A 20,921-nucleotide genomic window follows, 5' to 3' on the forward strand; every position below is an offset into this window, starting at 1 on the left:
CAGGCCGTGCCGGACTGTGGAGGCGGACTGGAGGTCTGGAGCGGAGAGCTGGCACAACCCGTCCTGACTGGATGCCTACTTCCGCACAGTATGTGTGAGGCATCAGCACAGGACGCACTGGGCTGTGCACGCGCACTGGCGATATAGTTTGTGGAACCGGCGCAGGATATGCAGGACCGAGGAGGCGTACTGGAGACCAGGAGCGTTGAGCCGGCACACCCCGTCCTGGCTGGATGCCCATCTTCGCACGGCACGTGCGTGGTGCAAGCATAGGACGTACAGGACAGTGCCGGCGCACTGGTGACACAGTACGCAGCTCCGCATAACACGGAGCCTGCCCAGTCATACGCTTCCTCGCGTGAGTACGGGGAGTTGGCTCTGCTCTGACACTAGGCTTCGCCAACCACCCCGTGTGCCCCCCCCCCCCCCCCCCCCCCCAATTTTTTATTGGGGCTGCTTCTCGGGCTTCCTCCTCGACCGGCCTCCTCCGTGTTGCCGTTGCACCTCTCCTGCCTGGGCATCTACCTTAGCCCATGGTCCTCTCCCCGCAAATATCTCTTCCCATGACCACAAATTGCCCACCTGTGACATGGCTATTCGCTCCGCCTGGGCACGCTGCTTGGTCCTCGTTTGGTGGGATCTTCTGTCACGTTCGTTGAATGACGGGTCAGACCAAGGCGCAGCGTGAAATGCGTACATGTTTATTGAACTTAATAAACACACGACAAAACAACAAAGGAAACGAAACGTGAAGTCCAAGGTAGCACACACAACATACCTTAACCGGAACAAGATCCCACAACTAGACAGTGCCAATAGGCTGCCTAAGTATGGTCCCCAATCAGAGACAACGAGCGACAGCTGCCTCTAATTGGGAACCACACCGGCCAACATAGATCCACACATACTAGAATATGTCACGCGTGCTGTAGGTGGGTGTAGTGGTGGAATCAAACGCAGGACACCGAAGTATGTCCAGAGGAGGGTGACGTGTGAGCCCAATAGATCAATCGATCCCGAACCTCGAGCGGAACGTACTTCCGACCCTCCGGGCACTGTGGTGGACTAGGGTCGGTGCGTAACGCCCGCTCGAGCTCAGCATCGACCTCCCACACTACCGGTGCCACCAGACACGACTCCGGCAGTATGGGAGTGGGCTCCACGGACCTCTCCTCCGTGTCATACCGCCGAGACAGCGCATCTGCCTTACCGTTCTGGGACCCAGGGATGTACGTGATCTTAAACGTAAACCGGGTCAAAAACATATTCCATCTAGCCTGCCGAGGGTTTAGCCTCCTCGCTGCCCGGATGTACTCCAGGTTACGGTGGTCCGTCAAAATGAGGAAAGGGTGTTGAGCCCCCTCAAGCCAGTGCCTCCACACCTTTAGGGCCTGTACCACGGCTAACAGCTCCCTGTCCCCTACGTCATAGTTTCGCTCCGCCGGACTGAGCTTCTTGGAATAAAAAGCACAGGGGCGGAGTTTAGGTGGCGCGCCTGATCTTTGTGAAAGCACGGCTCCTATACCGGCCTCAGACGCGTCCACCTCTACCTGAAATGGTAAAGAGGGATCCGGATGCGCCAGCACTGGAGCCGAGGTAAACAGGTCCTTCAGCCTCCCAAATGCCCTGTCCGCCTCGGCAGACCACTGCAGACGCACCGGGCCCCCCTTCAAGAGAGACGTGATGGGAGCTGCCACCTGTCCAAAACCCCGGATAAACCTCCGGTAGTAATTCGCAAACCCCAAAAACTGCTGCACCTCCTTCACAGTGGTTGGTGTTTGCCAATTACGCACGGCTGACACCCGGTCTACCTCCATCTTCACCCCTGACGCAGACAACTGATACCCCAAAAAGGAGACCGACTCCTGGAAAAACAGACACTTCTCTGCCTTAACATACAGGTCGTGCTCCACCAGCCTCCGCAACACTCTGCGCACCAGGGCCACATGCTCGACACGGGTAGGCGAGTACACGAGAATGTCATCTATGTACACCACGACCCCCTGCCCCTGCATGTCCCTGAAGATCTCATCCACGAATGATTGGAAAACTGACGGAGCGTTCATCAACCCGTATGGCATGACAAGATACTCGTAATGGCCCGAGGTGGTACTAAAGGCTGTCTTCCATTCATCGCCCTCCCTGATGCGCACCAAGTTGTACGCGCTCCTGAGATCTAATTTAGTGAAGAAACGCGCCCCATGCAAGGACTCAGTCATGGTCGCAATCAGCGGGAGTGGATAACTGTACTTCACCGTGATCTGATTGAGACCACGGTAATCGATGCATGGGCGCAAACCACCATCCTTCTTCTTCACAAAAAAGAAACTCGAGGATGCAGGGGAAGTGGAAGGCCGTATGTATCCTTGTCTCAGAGATTCGTCTATGTAAGTCTCCATAGCTTTCTTCTCCTCCTGAGACAGAGGATACACATGGCTCCGTGGGAGCGCAGCTCCTGCCTGGAGGTCTATCGCACAATCTCCCTGCCTATGGGGCGGCAACTGCGTTGCCCTCGACTTACTAAACGCAATAGCCAAATCCCCATACTCAGGGGGAACGTGCAATGCGGGCACCTGGTTTGGACTCTCCACCGAGGTAGCCCCTACGGAAACGCCTAAACATCTACCCACACACTGGGCAGACCACTCCATCAGAGCCCTCTCCTGCCACGAAATAGATGGGTTATGGGTACTCAACCAGGGCATGCCCAGCACCACCGGATACGCAGGAGAGTCAATCAGAAATAGCTGAATCATCTCCTGATGACCCCCCTGCGCACACATCCTAAGCGGCGCAGTGACCTCCCTGATCAAGCCCGCACCCAACGGACGGCTATCTAGGGCATGAACGGGGAAAGGGACATCAACAGGAAGAAGGGGAATCCCTAAAGCTAAACAAAATTTCTTATCAATAAAATTCCCAGCCGCGCCTGAATCTACCAGCGCCTTATGCTGGGAATGAGGTGCTACCTGTGGAAAACTCACAGGCAAACAGAAATGTGCAATAGAGAGCTCTGGGTGAGTGGGGCGCCTACTCACCTGGAAGGAATCCCCAGTGCGGGACCTGTCGTCCTCTCCCCTAGGAGGCCATCCCCAGCACCTAGCCGCGGTGTGTCCTCCCCGACCACAGTTGGTGCAGGGGATGGACCCCCTAGTAAGCCGCCCCCTCCTCTCTCTAGCGCCAGCACCCCCGAGCTCCATGGGACACGGCTCGGAGGCGCTGGAGGGTGAAATGGACGGACCCCCCTCGGAACGTCCGCGGGTAGCTAGTAGGTTATCCAGCCTGATGGACATGTCGACCAACTGGTCGAACGAGAGGCTGGTGTCCCTACAAGCCAGCTCCCGACGGACGTCCTCTCGTAGACTACACCTGTAGTGATCGACGAGAGCCCGATCATTCCACCCTGCATCTGCCGCTAGAGTACGGAATTCGAGGGCGAACACTTGCGCACTCCTCCTCCCCTGCCGGAGGAAGACCAGACGCTCCCCCGCCGCTTTCCCCTCCGGGGGATGGTCAAACACCGCCCTGAAGCGGCGGGAGAACTCGTCGTACGTGATGGTGTCCGCGTCGATCTTCCTCCACTCCGCGTTGGCCCATTCCAATGCCTTCCCGGAAAGGCAGGAGATCAGGGCGGACACGCTCTCATGTCCCGAGGGCGCCGGGTGCACGGTGGCCAGGTACAGCTCCACCTGGAGAAGGAATCCCTGACACCCGGCCGCGGTTCCATCGTAGGACCTCGGGAGCGAGAGTCGGACTCCTCGGGGTTCCGGTGCTGGAATGGGCGGACTGGCCGATGGTGCTGGCAGGGAGGGTGGCGGTGGAGGCGTTCCCCAGCCTCGAAGGGTGGTGATCACCTCCTGCAGTGCGGTCCCCATCTGCAGGATCTGGTCCCGTTGTTCCCGAACCTGGTCCTCCAGCGTCGTCTGGGCTGCTGCGGCTCCTGCTGATTCCATTTTAAGGTGTGTTATTCTGTCACGCGTGCTGTAGGTGGGTGTAGTGGTGGAATCAAACGCAGGACACCGAAGTATAGTCCAACAGACTTTAGTAACTCTCCAACAAGGAAATTACGAGAACACTTGCCCGTAGGCGAAATAACGCACGAAGGCGAACAAAACAAATGCGCACTACACAGGTGCGTAAACACTCCACGCAGTGGAGGGAAGCTCAACCGAGCGAAATAGCGAACATCAGCCCTACACACGACAGACAAAAATCAATAACACACAACACCTGACAAACACAACGAGAACTAAATAGGACACTAATGACACTAAATGAAAACAGGTGTGACAACAATCAGACAAAAGCAAACGAACATGAAACATACAACGGTGGCAGCTAGTATTCCGGAGACAACGAACGCCGAAGCCTGCCCGAACAAGGGAGAGAGGCAGCCTCGGCCGAAACCGTGACAGAATATACAACATAGAACATACACAACAAAGAATATACACACCCTGACTCAACATATAAGAGTCCCCTGAGTCAGGGCGTGACACTAATATATGTATTACTAAGTTGAAGCTATTTTCTATGCTCTTCAGTCTGAGTTAAAGTATTGCTATCAGTATGTTGTAGTTCTGGTATTACTGGCATATTCTTTAGCTTTGAATTCCTATCCAAGGTATATTTGCATTCTGAGAGTGACGATAAGCCGATTCACAAGTAAACCTACTGTATTCAGGTTGGTCTTTTAACACGAGTTAGCAAGAGCAGCCCTAGCAGGGACTGTGACTCTCTGGCTACGTCTCAATTATCTCTCCTTTCTCACAAAGTGTACACTGTTTACTTCCCATCACTGATTTGAAAGGAAATGACAGGTATAAGAAACTCCCACAAGCCAATGTCCCAACCAATCCACTGCTATTAGATTTGGTGGGAAGTAGTGAACGAGAGCATACTACAGGATATATTATTAGGACGCACCCTCTAGTTCCCTCAAACCTGTCCTGGTAACTACAGGGGACCAGCTATCCCCCAGCAGCTGCTCTTCTCAGAGGAAGAGCGTGGAAAAAAGTCCCTCGGTCGTCGACGGACCCCATTTTAATTCCTCTTGAAGTGGTATTATTTTTTTGCTCACTTGCCAGTATTCATTTGGATCAGTGTGTTGGCATTTGTCCTCATTCGCCCCGCCATGTGGAACAAGCCAAGCAGGGAGGGATGGAAGGAGAGAGAGAGAGAGAGAGAGAGCAGAGCGTTCCAGCCTGTCTTCATGCCATACGTCCCCACATATAGATGGGAACGGTCAATTATGAATGCTCTGCTTTTCAATCCGAACAACGTCAGTGTGGTGAGTAAAGGAAAATTATTATAACCATCAGCTCTAATTCATATTAAAGATTAAACCTGGCCGTAGCCGTCCCTTCAACATGAAACATGTTTATTTATTACAAAAGGGATTCAGTGATAGTCAGTAACTTGCAAAAATCTGTAAAGTGTGTGTCTTTGTTTGTGTTCATTTTGAGGGTATTTGTGATACACCCCCCCAGTGTTCTGCAGTACCCCCTAGTGTTACCCTGGCAGACAGCTATGAGCAGACCCACCCCAAACACAACAACACTACTACCCAGCATGCAACACTGTAGCCTTAGCTGCCTCCGCACTGACCTCATTGATGATGATCCAGTGACAGTCGAACGCCACGAGATTCGTCTCCACAACCTGAAAACCACAACGATAATATATATTATTATATATTCAGGAATTCAATACATATTTTGTCAGTATTGCTCTACTAACTAAGCAACACAGGACCAGCCTGAGTAATATTATACATTTCTAAAATATGCATCTGACGGTGCAGTTATCCACTTTAAAGTAAATGCTTTTGACTGTGTTGCGCAGTACGTGTTCACTTTCTAATGCCTCTAACTGTAAGTATACTGTAGTCATGAAAGCTGTCAAGTTGTTTAACCCACAGGGAAGGTCAGCGTTACAGTGTGATTGAAATTTAAAGGCAATGGTCCCGCGTTAGCAGACTGCATTCACGGTAAACGCTACATATGTCGGCTCAATCAGAAATTACCTTTACATTTCTATCGCGCAATTGGTAACACTTCAGCGCTACAGACTGAATAGAGACCCTCATTTTATGTATGTCATGGGACTTGTGTCATGAAACCAAAAATTATTGTGCTGCTGCGTGGACCATGCAATATGGAAATGCTCTAGTCTCTCATCAAAAATGGAGAATGCTGTGGGTGGGATAAAAATCTATGAATACTTTATACAAACGTTCATAAATATTTATACATGTCAACTCTTAACTAGCAATAATATTTTGGCATCATGGAGCAGCTAATAGAGTGAAAACTATAATTTGTGTAACTCTAGACAGCAGAAATGACGGTTGCTGTAAAGCAAAAACACGGCGATAGGAATTAGGGTGGACCGCGGTGGGAGCACACACATGCGCGCACACACATACACACACACTTTTATTGTGTGTTTACAGTTGGGCGAGTTGCGCATCCTGAGTGTTGTATGTAGAGTGATGTCAAAACCCTGTAGCAATTGGGGTTAGTGCCTTGCTCAAGGGCACAGAGACAGATTTTTCACCTTGTTGGCTCTGGGATTCGAACCAGTGACCTTTCAGTTACTGGCCCAATGCTCTAACCTCGTTTTTTTCTGCGTTTAAATACATTTCTTATTCCCCACTCTTTCCCCATTCTCTTCAATTGTAACAGTCTCTCTCTCTCCTCTCTCTCTCTCCTCTCTCTCCCGCCTTTCTCTCTCCTCTCTCTCTCTCTCTCTCTCTCTCTCTCTCTCTCTCTCTCTCTCTCTCTCTCTCTCTCTCTCTTCTCTGCACTCCACTCCCAAGCACATCCCTAGCTTCTCTGTACATGTCTCAGTTCCCTTCTTCCTTCCACACGTCTCCATCACTCTCCCGTCTACAAGGACAAGTCTTCCTCTTCCCCGGCAGCACCCCACGTTTCTCCTGCTCACAGTATTTCATTTAACCTAATTGTCTAGGTGACTAAAGCGGGGGGTGTCATAAAACATTTTAGTCATAAACAAAAGCAACAGCTGGAGAGTATTGCAGTGGAGCGTTAATAGTGTTTTAATCTCCAACAAAGACTCAATAAAACTTCATAATTACACTGCAGACAAGTCCCATAAAACAACCTGTCAATTGGACTGAGACAGTGAGATAAGGCAAACAGAGAGGGCGAGGTCTCCCTCTCTCTTTCTCTGTCACCCCCTCTATGTGTCGCCCTCTCTCTTTCTCTGTCACCCCCTCTATGTGTCGCCCTCTCTCTTTCTCTGTCACCCCCTCTATGTGTCGCCCTCTCTCTTTCTCTGTCACCCCCCTCTGTGTCTCCCTCTCTCTTTCTCTGTCACTCCCTCTCTGTGTCGCCCTCTCTCTTTCTCTGTCACCCCCTCTCTATCCCTCTCTCTTTCTCTGTCACCCCCGCTCTGTGTCTCCCTCTCCATCCCTCTCTCTTTCTCTTACTCCCACTTGTCACTCATGGTCTCTCTCTCGCTCCCTCCCTCTCTCTCTCTCTCTCTCTCTCTCTCTCTCTCTCTCTCTCTCTCTCTTCCTCACTCCACTCCGTCCACTGGTCACTCAGCCAGATGGTAACCATGACAACCAAGTGGGTGATGACACTGGAAGCCTTTTTTTGACAGACATGATAGGAACTATTTACAGCCCTGGATGTGAGTTATTGACTGGCCATTCTATTTCTGAACTCTCTCTTTCACCCTCTGCCCCTCTCCCGCTCTCTCTATCTCCCTCTCTCTCTCTCTCTCTATCTCTCTCTCTCTCTCTCGCTCTCTCTCTCTCTCTCGCGCTCTCACGCTCTCTCTCTCTCTCTCGCTCTCTCTCGCTCTCTCTCGCTCTCTCTCACGCTCTCTCTCACGCTCTCTCTCGCTCTCTCTCGCTCTCTCGCGCTCTCACGCTCTCTCTCTCGCTCTTGCTCTCTCTCACGCTCTCTCTCGCTCTCTCGCGCTCTCACGCTCTCTCTCTCTCGCTCTTGCTCTCCCACCGCCCTTCTCTCTCTCCCACCCCACTCTCTCTCTCCCACCGCCCCTCTCTCTCTATCTCGCTCCCACCCCTCCCCCAATCTCTCTCTGATGACTTGTAAGTTTACTGGCTGCTATGTTTTCATGATGATACTGCTGACTTCCAGCACTGTGTTTGTGTGAGGTGGTATGTGAAACATGCTCCCCACACAGAGCACAGATGGGGCTATGCTTCACTGACTCAAAGCGGAAAGAGAGGGAGTGTGTGTGTGTGTGTGTGTGTGTGTGTGTGCGCGTGTGTGTGTGCATGTGTGTGTGTGTGTGTGTGTGCGTGTGCGTGTGTGTGTGTGCATGTGTTGATCAGTATATGTGTGGGTGTACGCAAGCACGTGCGTGCATGAGTATGTGCCAGCCCACGTCGGGCTCTCTGCGTTCGTTCACGCCCATCAGTACTCTCCCCAGCTTGTCCAAGGGCAGATGTTTCTGCCTAATTAGAGAAAGGCCAGTATTCCAGTGGAAGATGTGCTCCTCTGGGCATTGGCTGCTGAAACCAACACGGCAGTTCAATGTTGTTAACACACAGCTGATGACCAAAATAGAGCAGCCAAGGAGAAATCTGGACCAACAGTAAGCCACTGCCTATGGCACCACCCAACAAGGGCTGGGACATTAAACGTTGTATTGCCTCCTGCCGTAGTCCACGGCCAAGGAGAAAGCTATTGATTCTGGCAGCGGGTTCTGAATTGACACAGAGACACTCCTCCTGATGGTCCGGCTTGCTGGCTTGGAGCCGTGTGCAGAATCTAGAACAACACATGGGGGATTCTTTCAGCCAAAAAACTTTCTGGCCGAAAGAATCAGTGCAAAAAGTAAGCCAATTCATTACCTCAGCAAGAATTAACTCAGGCTAAGGTTAAAAGGCTTGAAGCAGGGCTCTCATTAAAACACCAGTGAGGTTTGCCTTGCCTTGCCTTGCTCTGCGCTGGGAAAGGAGAGGGCTTAAGTGAGTGAGTGAGTCCTTCCCGGTGATTCTTTTTATCTGACTGACAGCTAGCTAGGTAACTGGTGTTGTGTCTCGTAGATCAAAGTGTCTGTGATTAGACTGTGAGAGATAGAGCTCCTCATCCACCATCAGCATCGCCCTTAAATCAGACACACAGTGCTGTATCTTTTCCAGAACCCTGGGAACCTGGATATATCTGTTCCAGAACCCTGGGAACCTGGATATATCTGTTCCAGAACCATGGGGACCTGGATATATCTGTTCCAGAACCCTGGGAACCTGGATATATCTGTTCCAGAACCCTGAGAACCTGGATATATCTGTTCCAGAACCGTGGGAACCTGGATATATCTGCTCCAGAACCGTGGGAACCTGGATATATCTGTTCCAGAACCCTGGGAACCTGGATATATCTGTGCCAGAACCCTGGGAACCTGGACTCTCAATTAAGAAATGATAAGTTCTCCTCCACCAATAAAGAATTTCCCATGGCACCTCGAGATTTTGGGGATGTTGAGCAGCGATCTGTTAAGGCCATACCCATTTTACATTTTAATCATTTAGCAGACGCTCTTATCCAGAATGACTTACAGTTAGTGAGTGCATACATTTTCATACTGGCCCCCGTGGGAAACGAACCCACAACCCTGGTGTTGCAAGCGCCATGCTCTACCAACTGAGCTACAGGGGACCTACTGTGTACGAAGGGGGGTTATCAGCGAAATTGGTCCCCATTGGAAAATTAGCGGTGTACTTCCAATTTCACACCTGATTTCAAATCAAATCAGGCCAACAGCGATGGCACAGGCAAAACAAAGGACGAGAACAAAAACACGCTATGCTGTAAGTCATTAGTTGTGCTGTAAGCCTTAGTCGTGCTGTAAGCCTTAGTCATGCTGTAAGCCATTAGTCGTGCTGTAAGTCATTAGTTGTGCTGTAAGCCATTAGTTGTGCTGTAAGCCATTAGTTGTGCTGTAAGTCATTAGTTGTGCTGTAGCCATTAGTCGTGCTGTAAGTCATTAGTTGTGCATTAAGCCATTGGTCATGCTGTAAGCCATTAGTTGTGCTGTAAGCCATTAGTTGTGCTGTAAGCCATTAGTCGTGATGTAAGCCATTAGTCATGATGTAAGCCATTAGTCGTGATGTAAGCCATTCGTAGTGCTGTAAGTCATTAGTTGTGCTGTAAGTCATTAGTTGTGCTGCAAGCCATTAGTTGTGCTGTAGCCATTAGTCGTGCTATAAGCCATTAGTCGTGCTGTAAGCCATTAGTTGTGCATAGGCCATTAGTCGTGCTGTAAGCCATTAGTTGTGCATAAGCCATTAGTCGTGCTGTTAGTCATTAGTTGTGCTGTAAGCCATTAGTCGTGCTGTAAGTCATTAGTTGTGCTGTAAGCCATTAGGTGTGCTGTAGTCATTAGTCGTGCTGTAAGCCATTATTCGTGCTATAAGTCATTAGTTGTGCTGTAAGTCATTAGTTGTGCTGTAAGCCATTAGTTGTGCTGTAATCCATTAGTTGTGCTGTAGCCATTAGTCGTGCTGTAAGTCATTAGTTGTGCTGTAAGCCATTAGTCGTGCTGTAAGCCATTAGTCGTGCTGTAAGCCATTAGTTGTGCTGTAAGCCATTAGTCGTGCTGTAAGTCATTAGTTGTGCTGTAAGCCATTAGTCGTGCTGTAAGCCATTAGTTGTGCTGTAAGCCATTAGTTGTGCTGTAGCCATTAGTCGTGCTGTAAGTCATTAGTTGTGCTGTAAGACATTAGTCGTGCTGTAAGCCGTTAGTTGTGCTGTAGGCCATTAGTCGTGCTGTAAGTCATTAGTTGTGCTGTAAGCCATTAGTCGTGATGTAAGCCATTTGTCGTGATGTAAGCCATTAGTCGTGATGTAAGTCATTCGTAGTGCTGTAAGTCATTAGTTGTGCTGTAGGTCATTAGTTGTGCTGTAGCCATTAGTCGTGCTATAAGCCATTAGTCGTGCTATAAGCCATTAGTCATGCTGTAAGCCTTTAGTTGTGCATAGGCCATTAGTCGTGCTGTAAGCCATTAGTTATGCATAAGCCATTAGTCGTGCTGTTAGTCATTAGTTGTGCTGTAAGCCATTAGTCATGCTGTAAGTCATTAGTTGTGCTGTAAGCCATTAGGTGTGCTGTAGTCATTAGTTGTGCTGTAAGCCATTAGTCGTGCTATAAGTCATTAGTCTTGCTGTAGCCATTAGTTGTGCTTTAAGTCATTAGTTGTGCTATAAGCCATTAGTTGTGCTGTAGCCATTAGCCGCACTGTAAGACATTAGTTGTGCTGTAAGCCATTAGTCGTGCTGTAAACCTTTGGTCATGCTATAAGCCTTTAGTCGTGCTGTAGCCATTAGTCATGCTGTAAGTCATTAGTTGTGCTGTAGCCATTAGTTATGCTGTAAGTCATTAGTTGTGCTGTAAGCCATTAGTCGTGCTGTAAACCTTTAGTCATGCTATAAGCCATTAGTCGTGCTGTGGCAATTAGTCATGCTATAAGTCATTAGTTGTGCTGTAAGCCATTAGTCGTGCTGTAAGCCATTAGTTGTGCTGTAACTCATTAGTTGTGCTGTAGTCATTAGTCGTGCTGTAAGTCATTAGTTGTGCTGTAAGCCATTAGTCATGCTGTAAGCCATTAGTTGTGCTGTAAGCCATTAGTCGTGATGTAAGCCATTAGTCGTGATGTAAGCCATTAGTCGTAATGTAAGCCATTCGTAGTGCTGTAAGTCATTAGTTGTGCTGTAGGTCATTAGTTGTGCTGCAAGCCATTAGTTGTGCTGTAGCCATTAGTTGTGTTATAAGCCATTAGTCGTGCTGTAAGCCATTAGTTGTGCATAGGCCATTAGTCGTGCTGTAAGCCATTAGTTGTGCATAAGCCATTAGTCGTGCTGTTAGTCATTAGTTGTGCTGTAAGCCATTAGTCGTGCTGTAAGTCATTAGTTGTGCTGTAAGCCATTAGGTGTGCTGTAGTCATTAGTTGTGCTGTAAGCCAGTAGTCGTACTGTAAGTCATTAGTTGTGCTGTAAGTCATTAGTTGTGCTGTAGTCATTAGTTGTGCTGTAAGCCGGTAGTCGTACTGTAAGTCATTAGTTGTGCTGTAAGCCATTAGTCGTGCTGTAAGCCATTAGTTGTGCTGTAGCCATTAGTCATGCTGTAAGTCATTAGTCGTGCTGTAAGCCATTAGTCGTGCTGTAAGCCATTAGTTGTATGGTAAGCCATTCGTCGTGCTGTAAGCCATTAGTTGTGCTGTAAGCCATTAGTCGTGCTGTAAGTCATTAGTTGTGCTGTAAGCCAGTAGTCGTGCTGTAAGCCATTAGTTGTGCTGTAAGACATTAGTTGTGCTGTAGCCATTAGTCGTGCTGTAAGTCATTAGTTGTAATGTAAGCCATTAGTTGTGCATAGGCCATTAGTTGTGCTGTTAGTCATTAGTTGTGCTGTAAGCCATTAGTCGTGCTGTATGTCATTAGTTGTGCTGTAAGCCATTAGGTGTGCTGTAGTCATTAGTCGTGCTGTAAGCCAGTAGTCATACTGTAAGTCATTAGTTGTGCTGTAAGTCATTAGTTGTGCTGTAAGCCATTAGTTGTGCTGTAAGGCATTAGTTGTGCTGTAGCCATTAGTCGTGCTGTAAGTCATTAGTTGTGCTGTAAGCCATTAGTCGTGCTGTAAGCCATTAGTTGTGCTGTAAGCCATTCGTCGTGCTGTAAGCAATTAGTTGTGCTGTAAGCCATTAGTCGTGCTGTAAGTCATTAGTTGTGCTGTAAGCCAGTAGTCGTCCTGTAAGCCATTAGTTGTGCTGTAAGCCATTAGTTGTGCTGTAGCCATTAGTCGTGCTGTAAGCCATTAGTTGTGCTGTAAGCCATTAGTCGTGCTGTAAGTCATTAGTTGTGCTGTAAGCCATTAGTCGTGATGTAAGCCATTGGTTTTGCTGTAAGCCATTGGTTGTGCTGTAAGCCATTGGTTGTGCTGCAAGCCATTAGTTGTGCTGTAAGTCATTAGTCGTGCTGTAAGCCATTAGTTGTGCTGTAAGTCATTAGTGTGCTGTAAGTCATTAGTTGTGCTGTAAGTCATTAGTTGTGCTGTAAGCCATTAGTCGTGCTGTAAGTCATTAGTTGTGTTGTAAGCTATTAGTCGTGCTGTAAGCCATTGGTTGTGCTGAAAGCCATTGGTTGTGCTGTAAGCCATTAGTTGTGCTGTAAGTCATTAGTTGTGCTGTAAATCATTAGTTGTGCTGTAAATCATTAGTCGTGCTGTAAGCCATTGGGCTACTGGTAATGACACACAACACAGAGTGGATCTGAATGCATTCTAAACGGGGGGGCAACGTACCTAAGAGTAGCTGCTTTTGCATAGCTCTGATTATTGTTACTGTCTCACATGTTCCACCTGCATGTCTGCTCTCTGGCAGTGAGAGCAGGAAGACAATGAAGGGCCAGTACTCATCTAGCAGACTGGTGATGGAGATGATGATCATAATTACACCACACCCATGGAGATTGCAGGAAAACAGCGCTAGGCTAAGTTTAGCTAGGCCACTCACCCACTGGAGACAGAAGGCCTTGACATATAAAATAGAATACACCTTTATTGTCCCAATTGGGAGATGTGTAGTGCAGTCAGGGTAAACAACAATATCCACCATATCCACCATACAACCGATGATAGAGTGCCTTCAGAAAGTACAGTGCCTTGCAAAAGTATTCTTCCCCCTTGGCAATTTTCATATTTTGTTGCATTACAATCTGTAATTTAAATAGATTTTTATTTGGATTTCATGTAATGGACATACACAAAATAGTCAAAATTGGTGAAGTGAAATGAAAAAAATTACTTGTTTCAAAAAAATCTATAACGGAAAAGTGGTGCGTGCATATGTATTCACCCCCTTTGCTATGAAGCCACTAAATAAGATCTGGTGCAACCAATTACCTTCAGAAATCACATAATTAGTTAAATAACATTGTGAATGTTGACCTGTTTAAAGGTCTTGCTCACATCGGCTACAGAGAGCGTGATCACACAGTCGTCCAGAACAGCTGGTGCTCTCATTCATGCTTCAGTGTTGCTTGCTTCGAAGCGAGCATAAAAGGCATTTAGCCCGTCTGGCATTTAGCGTCACTAGGCAGCTCGCAGCTGGGTTTCCCTTTGTAGTCCGTAATAAAGCCCAGACCTCAATCCAATTGAGAATCTGTGGTACGATTTAAAGATTGCTGTACAACATCGGAACCCATCCAACTTGAAGGAGCTGGAGCAGTTTTGCCTTGAAGAATGGGAAAAATCCCAGTGGCTAGATGTGCCAAGCTTATAGAGCATGGTGAAGTTATTAATTACACTTAGGATGGTGTATCAATACACCCAGTCACTACAAAGTTACAGGTGTCCTTCCTAACTCAGTTGCCGGAGAGGAACGAAACCACTTAGGGATTTCACCATGAGGCCAACAGTTACAGAGTTTGATGGCGGTGATAGTAAACTGAGGATGGAGCAACAACATTGTAGTTCCTCCACAATACTAACCTAATTGACAGAGTGAAAAGAAGGAAGCCTGTACAGAATAAAAAATATTCCAAAACATGCTATCCTGTTTGCAACAAGGCACTAAAGTAATACTGCAAAAAATGTGGCAAAGCAATTAACGTTTTGCCCTGAATACAAAGTGTTATGTTTGGTGCAAATCCAATACAACACATTACTGAGTACCGTACTCCATATTTTCAAGCATAGTGGTGGCTGCATCATGTTATGGGTATGCTTGTAATAGTTAAGGACTGGGGAGTTTTTCAGGATAAAAAATAAACGCAAAGGAGCTAAGCACAGCAAAACCTTAGAGGAAAACCTGGTTCAGTCTGCTTTCCACCAGACACTAGGGGATTTGAAGACAATGAATGTTCCTGAGAGCAGAGTTACAGTTTTGACTTAAATCTACTTTAAAATCTATGGAAAGACCTGAAAATGCTTGTCTAGCAATGATCAAGAATAATGAGCAAATGTTGCACAATTCACTTTCAATACATTTGCAAAAATGTCTAAACACATGTTTTCACTTTGTCATTATTGGGTATTGTGTGTAGATGGGTGAGCCATTTTTAATTCAGGCTGTAACACAACAAAACAAAATGTGGAATAATGTGGAATAAGTGAAAAGGCACTGTATACACAAAAAAATAAATAGAACGAGGTCAGTCCTAAATCATAAAATAGGAGCAAATGTGAAAAGATTGGCTTTTATTTTACTATTTTCTTCTTCTGCCTGCCTACTTTATGACATCATAAACATGATATTATACATAGCATCTTATCTAAAAAAAAATATGGGGTTTCATAAATGTTGGGTTGTTTGTGATTATTGGTGCAATTTCACTTTATTAAGTTACTTAGATTGAAGCACCCCTGCGAGGATTACATTTCAGACTTGAATTGCCCTAATGAAATAATTATCAACCCCTCCATTAATTACAATCCACATAATAATTCAAATGTCTTGTTGCTGCAGCATTATTTTCCTTCTGTAGCAAACTGGCTCAAATTAAGATCCTACAACTGTAAATCCACAGGAGGTCCAAGACAACATTGTCACCTAATATATATATATATTAATAAGTTGAAGCTACTTTCTATGCTCTTCAGTCTGAGTTAAAGTAATGCTATCAGTCTGTTGGGTTGTTTGTGATTATTGGTGCAATTTAGCTGTCCCGCATTTGTATGTTACTAGTGCACTTTGTTAATTAAAGATGATATTGCAACTTTCAATGAGTTTCACTTTGACAAATTAATGTAGAAGACGTAAATGCTATGGGATAAATAAACAGCAATTTTGTGCAATGGGCTAAGCCTAGGCAATTCTATCCACAGGCTATATAAGATAACACAGTACTTCAGTTTGAAGTAGCAATTCATCTATGTGCACTCCCTAACTGGGGAATAGTGTGTTCGACTCACCGAAAAACATGTTCTTCCATTACGTATTTGCACCGGTTTGAGCAAGCGAGCTTATGGAGTTGTGAAATGCTTTCTCTGCGGAGCGTGAGATTCAATCCGTTTTACGCATTTAGCTCTCACTTACTCAGGCATGTGCTCCTTAATACATCATAATCCTTATGTGTCACAATGCCATTTTGGTTTAATGTCAGCCACCTGACTCACCGTGCAGCATCCATCATCTATAATTCATACTCTGTGTGCGACTGTCAGGAAGCCACACCACACTGTCGCTGTTGCTGTAAGGCACTGACTCCTCGATGAACCTGGGAGCAACACACACTTAGCACGCACAGAGCGAGAGCTGCAGAGCGGGGCCCTCCTGTGATATATGAATATGACCCTGGTGCTATATCCTACCTGCCAGTCCAGGCATAAGACACGTGTGGGTTGGCCTGCGGGCTCTTGAGGGAGGCAGAAGGGATTTGATGTGGATCCCTCCCTGGTTTCTTAATGACTCTAAATCACCCCCATTACTGCCTGCTTAATTAGGCCAATACAGGCCTGGTACGCCACTGACTTCCACAGGCCATCAATTCAGCTCCAGCCACTCAGCCCCAGCCATTCCAAGGGCATGCCAAGGCCTGTCTGACTCTGACAAGGCCTGACGCTGGCCTTGAAGCTGGCCCTGCCCGGCCCCAGCTCAAACCAAACATTCTATTGATCCTCCTCCACCATTCCGATAGATGAAAGCCAAAGTCATCCACTCCCCCACCCCTCCACCCCACAGAGTACTGAACGCAACCGGTGTAGGGTGAAGTTTCCCCTAGATGATGACAATAGGTCAGTTTAGCATTTCCTCCACTAATGGTTAAGGTTAGGATTAGGGGAGGGGAAGCTGATCCTGGATCTGTACCTAGGGGAAACTTCACCCCAGAGCTATGCAACCAGAACCATCCGGTCTGACTGCACTGGGATTGGTCAGTGGCTGACCCATGGGGGTGCTGGCCATACTCTTCCTGTCTGCGATGGGTTCCTCTTCCTCTCCCCTCTCCCCACTCCCTTCTTTCTAATCTGACAGAGAAATCATTAGTGTGAATTCCTGGTGACTGGCTTCCATAGACCTGTGTTGTGATAGGAGGGTCCAGTTCTGTCAGAGCCAACATACCAGTGGCTTCCATAGACCTGTGTTGTGATAGGAGGGTCCAGGTCTGTCAGAGCCAACATACCAGTGGCTTCCAAATACCTGTGTTGTGATAGGAGGGTCCAGGTCTGTCAGAGCCAACATACCAATCATTCGTCTTCCCCAGTATTGAACAAAGATCCTGAACTCGGCCACAGCCACGGAGGAGATGATGGTGAATATAGATCCATTCCCATGTATGACACCCAGGGCAATACATCACTGTCAAGCCTCTTTTATATGATGACATCTCATTTGACATTTGGATGGCGATTGATCAATTGTTGGATGAAATGTAATGGAGTGTATGGATTGGGGTGTTCATACATCTACACATATTAGTAAGCTATTATTTAAACGTCCATCTAACAAAGGGCGATGGTCAGCTCAATGATCGCAAGTGATCAAGATAATTTAGAAGCAATTTAGAATGTTTTGTTGTTGCAAGTAAATCTCTATTCTAAATGTATAATGTTTTGTTGTTCCAAGTGAATCTTTATTCTAAATGTATAATTTTATTTTGTTCCAAGTGAATCTTTATTCTAAATTTAGAATGTTTTGTTGTTCCAAGTGAATCTTTATTCTAAATGTATAATTTTATTTTGTTCCAAGTGAATCTTTATTCTAAATTTAGAATGTTTTGTTGTTCCAAGTGGATCTTTATTCTGCACCCACACCAGTTATGATGTAGTAAGTTCTCTTTTTTTTTTTTTTTTTTTTAACATACGTTTTGGTATAACTCATTACAAATTAAATCATCTTATAAATAACTTTCATCTGTTTGTCACGCCCTGGCCTTGAGAGACCGGTTTTCTTTAGTTGGTTTGGTCAGGGTGTGTATTTCTATGTGTACATTCTATGTTTGTAGATCTATGTTGGCCAGGTGTGGTTCCCAATCAGAGGCAGCTGTCGATCGTTGTCTCTGATTGGGGATCATACTTATGTAGCCATTTTGCCTACCTATGTTGTGGGATCTTGACTCTTGTTTGGTGTGTTTGTGTGTAGCCATTGTGAGCTTCACGTTACGTTGCTTTTGTTGTTTTGTCGTGTGTTTACTTAGTGAATAAACATGTATGCTTTCCCCGCTGCACCTTGGTCCAATCCTGTACTCAACGAACGTGACAACGATCCCATAAACTAAAATAAACATCAGTGAATAAAAAAGATGCACTGTCCAAAATAGCTGTTAATTAACTGTCAAGTACAACAATCGTAAATTGCTACCCTATGATTACATTCCGAATACATGCCGTTTGGAAGTTTCAGAGGTGTGTGTGTGTGTCTCCTCGCTACTCCTCCATACACCATGCCAGGCCTGTCTCCTCTCTACTCCTCCATACACCATGCCAGGCCTGTCTCCTTGCTACTCCTCCATACACCATGCCAGGCCTGTCTCCTCTCTACTCCTCCATACACCATGCCAGGCCTGTCTCCTCGCTACTCCTCCATACACCATGCCAGGCCTGTCTCCTCTCTACTCCTCCATACACCATGCCAGGCCTGTCTCCTCTCTACTCCTCCATACACCATGCCAGGCCTGTCTCCTCTCTACTCCTCCATACACCATGCCAGGCCTGTCTCCTCTCTACTCCTCCATACACCATGCCAGGCCTGTCTCCTCTCTACTCCTCCATACACCATGCCAGGCCTGTCTCCTCGCTACTCCTCCATACACCATGCCAGGCCTGTCTCCTCTCTGTCTATAGGGTGTCATTTGGGAAGCAGACAATGTAAAGCCTACAGTGTATATGGGAGGTATTTTATAATCCTGACCTGATTATTGGTAATGATTCTATTCTGCCAATGAGTCAACTCAGTTATGGACGTCTAGAATACTGGATTGAAACCAGCTTCACACTGTCTACTGGCTATGGCAACTCATGGCGTTGCATTGCGATGGGGGACGACGTGTGTTTTGGAACAGCATGATGAGTGGGATCAGGCGCTATAGCTCCCCTGTCAATCACTGACCCACAGAACACAGTGTGTACCACAGTATAAGCATCCCTGTTCTCCTTACCCACACGTTACCTACAGGATTACACTAACATGTTACCTACAGGGTTAAACTAACATGTTACCTACAGGGTTAAACTAACATGTTACCTACAGGGTTAAACTAACATGTTACCTACAGGGTTAAACTAACATGTTACCTACAGGGTTAAACTAACATGTTACCTACAGGGTTAAACTAACATGTTACCTACAGGGTTAAATTAACATGTTACCTACAGGGTTAAACTAACATGTTACCTACAGGGTTAAACTAACATGTTACCTACAGGATTACACTAACATGTTACCTAAGGGGTTAAACTAACACGTTACCTACAGGGTTAAACTAACATGTTACCTATGGGGTTAAACCGAATACTGACAGACAGTGTGATTACCCCACCCAGTGTGAAGCACTAAGGCGCAGTCTCCTACTCCATCGATAGTTTAAACCCACATGACGCACACACACACACACACACAGCACATCCCTCTGTGTCGAGTTAACGCCTGCCTCGAGAGCACACTTCAATAATCCGGTATGGAACAGCTGTTTCTCCCCTGGTGCTGTCTGTCAAATGGCACTCTATTCCCTATATAGTGCACTATGAGCCCTGGTCAAAAGTAGTGCACTATAAAGGGAATAGGGTGTTATTTGAGAGGGCCCATAGTGTTGTTATTTCCACTATGGCTGGTGACGGTATCACAGTATAAGTTTGACCCCGTGGTTGACCCCTGCCTGAGTCTGTCTGCATGTGTAATAGTGAAGTGTGGAGGGAGAGGATTAGAGGACTAATCCAATCATGGTAGTCTTATCAGCCTACTGCCATGGTAGTCTTATCAGCCTACTGCCATGGTAGTCTTAATAGCCTACTGCCATGGTAGTCTTATCAGCCTACTGCCATGGTAGTCTTATCAGCCTACTGCCATGGTAGTCTTATCAGCCTACTGCCATGGTAGTCTTATCAGCCTACTGCCATGGTAGTCTTATCAGCCTACTGCCATGGTAGTCTTATCAGCCTACTGCCATAGTAGTCTTATCAGCCTACTGCCATGGTAGTCTTATCAGCCTACTGCCATAGTAGTCTTATCAGCCTACTGCCATGGTAGTCTTATCAGCCTACTGCCATGGTAGTTTTATCAGCCTACTGCCATGGTAGTCTTATCAGCCTACTGCCATGGTAGTATTATCAGCCTACTGCCATAGTAGTCTTAAAAGTCTCCTGCCATGTTAGTTTTATCAGCCTACTGCCATAGTAGTCTTAAAAGTCTCCTGCCATGGTAGTTTTATCAGCCTCCTGACTCTGTCAACATTCATCACATACCACAGGGAGGGTCACTAAATAATAGGAGGAAAGAAAACACTAAACAAAGCTTGTCTTCAAAAATAGATGATGTACTGCAGCCTCAGAAGGAAACCACAGTCAATGGGACTTGCAGAGCTTTCGAGGCTCATATCTTTTTTTTTTTTATGGTGATATTTATAATGGAAAGTTTGTAGTATCAGTGTATATGTGTTTTCACTAGTAGAAATGATACATAACATCGAGGTAAGAAGAATAGAATATCTATAGTAGTAAACTATACAGTAGGCTAACAGTAGACACTGGGAGGATGCTGCACACTTTCAACACATCAATTACACAAATTAAATTGATGACCTGACATTTGTCACGACTTCCGCCGAGGCTGCCCCCGCTCCTGGTTCGGGCAAGCTTCGGCGTTCGTCGTCACCGGAGTACTAGCTACTGCCGATCCCATTCTCATCACTCCACTTGTCATGTCTTGTCAATCACACACACCTGGTGCTCATTCCCCTAATTAGTATGTGTATAAGTGTTCCCTCTGTTCCCCT

General features: G+C 46.6%; 1 protein-coding gene across 1 annotated transcript in view; it reads right to left on the reverse strand.

Moving 5' to 3' along the window:
• Nucleotides 1-20,921, reverse strand: part of LOC311141343 (glutamate receptor ionotropic, delta-2) — a gene marked incomplete at both ends in the record, with an annotated part of 590,499 nt that overhangs the window by 245,659 nt on the left and 323,919 nt on the right. Inside the window, one exon of the mRNA XM_084176639.1 lies at nt 5,608-5,661. Within this exon, the coding sequence (XP_084032765.1) occupies nt 5,608-5,661 (54 nt within the window). The remainder of the gene's footprint in view (nt 1-5,607; nt 5,662-20,921) is intronic.

The sequence above is a fragment of the Coregonus lavaretus genome, assembly GCF_964263955.1.
Source record: "Coregonus lavaretus genome assembly, chromosome: 14".
Taxonomy (NCBI): domain Eukaryota; kingdom Metazoa; phylum Chordata; class Actinopteri; order Salmoniformes; family Salmonidae; genus Coregonus; species Coregonus lavaretus.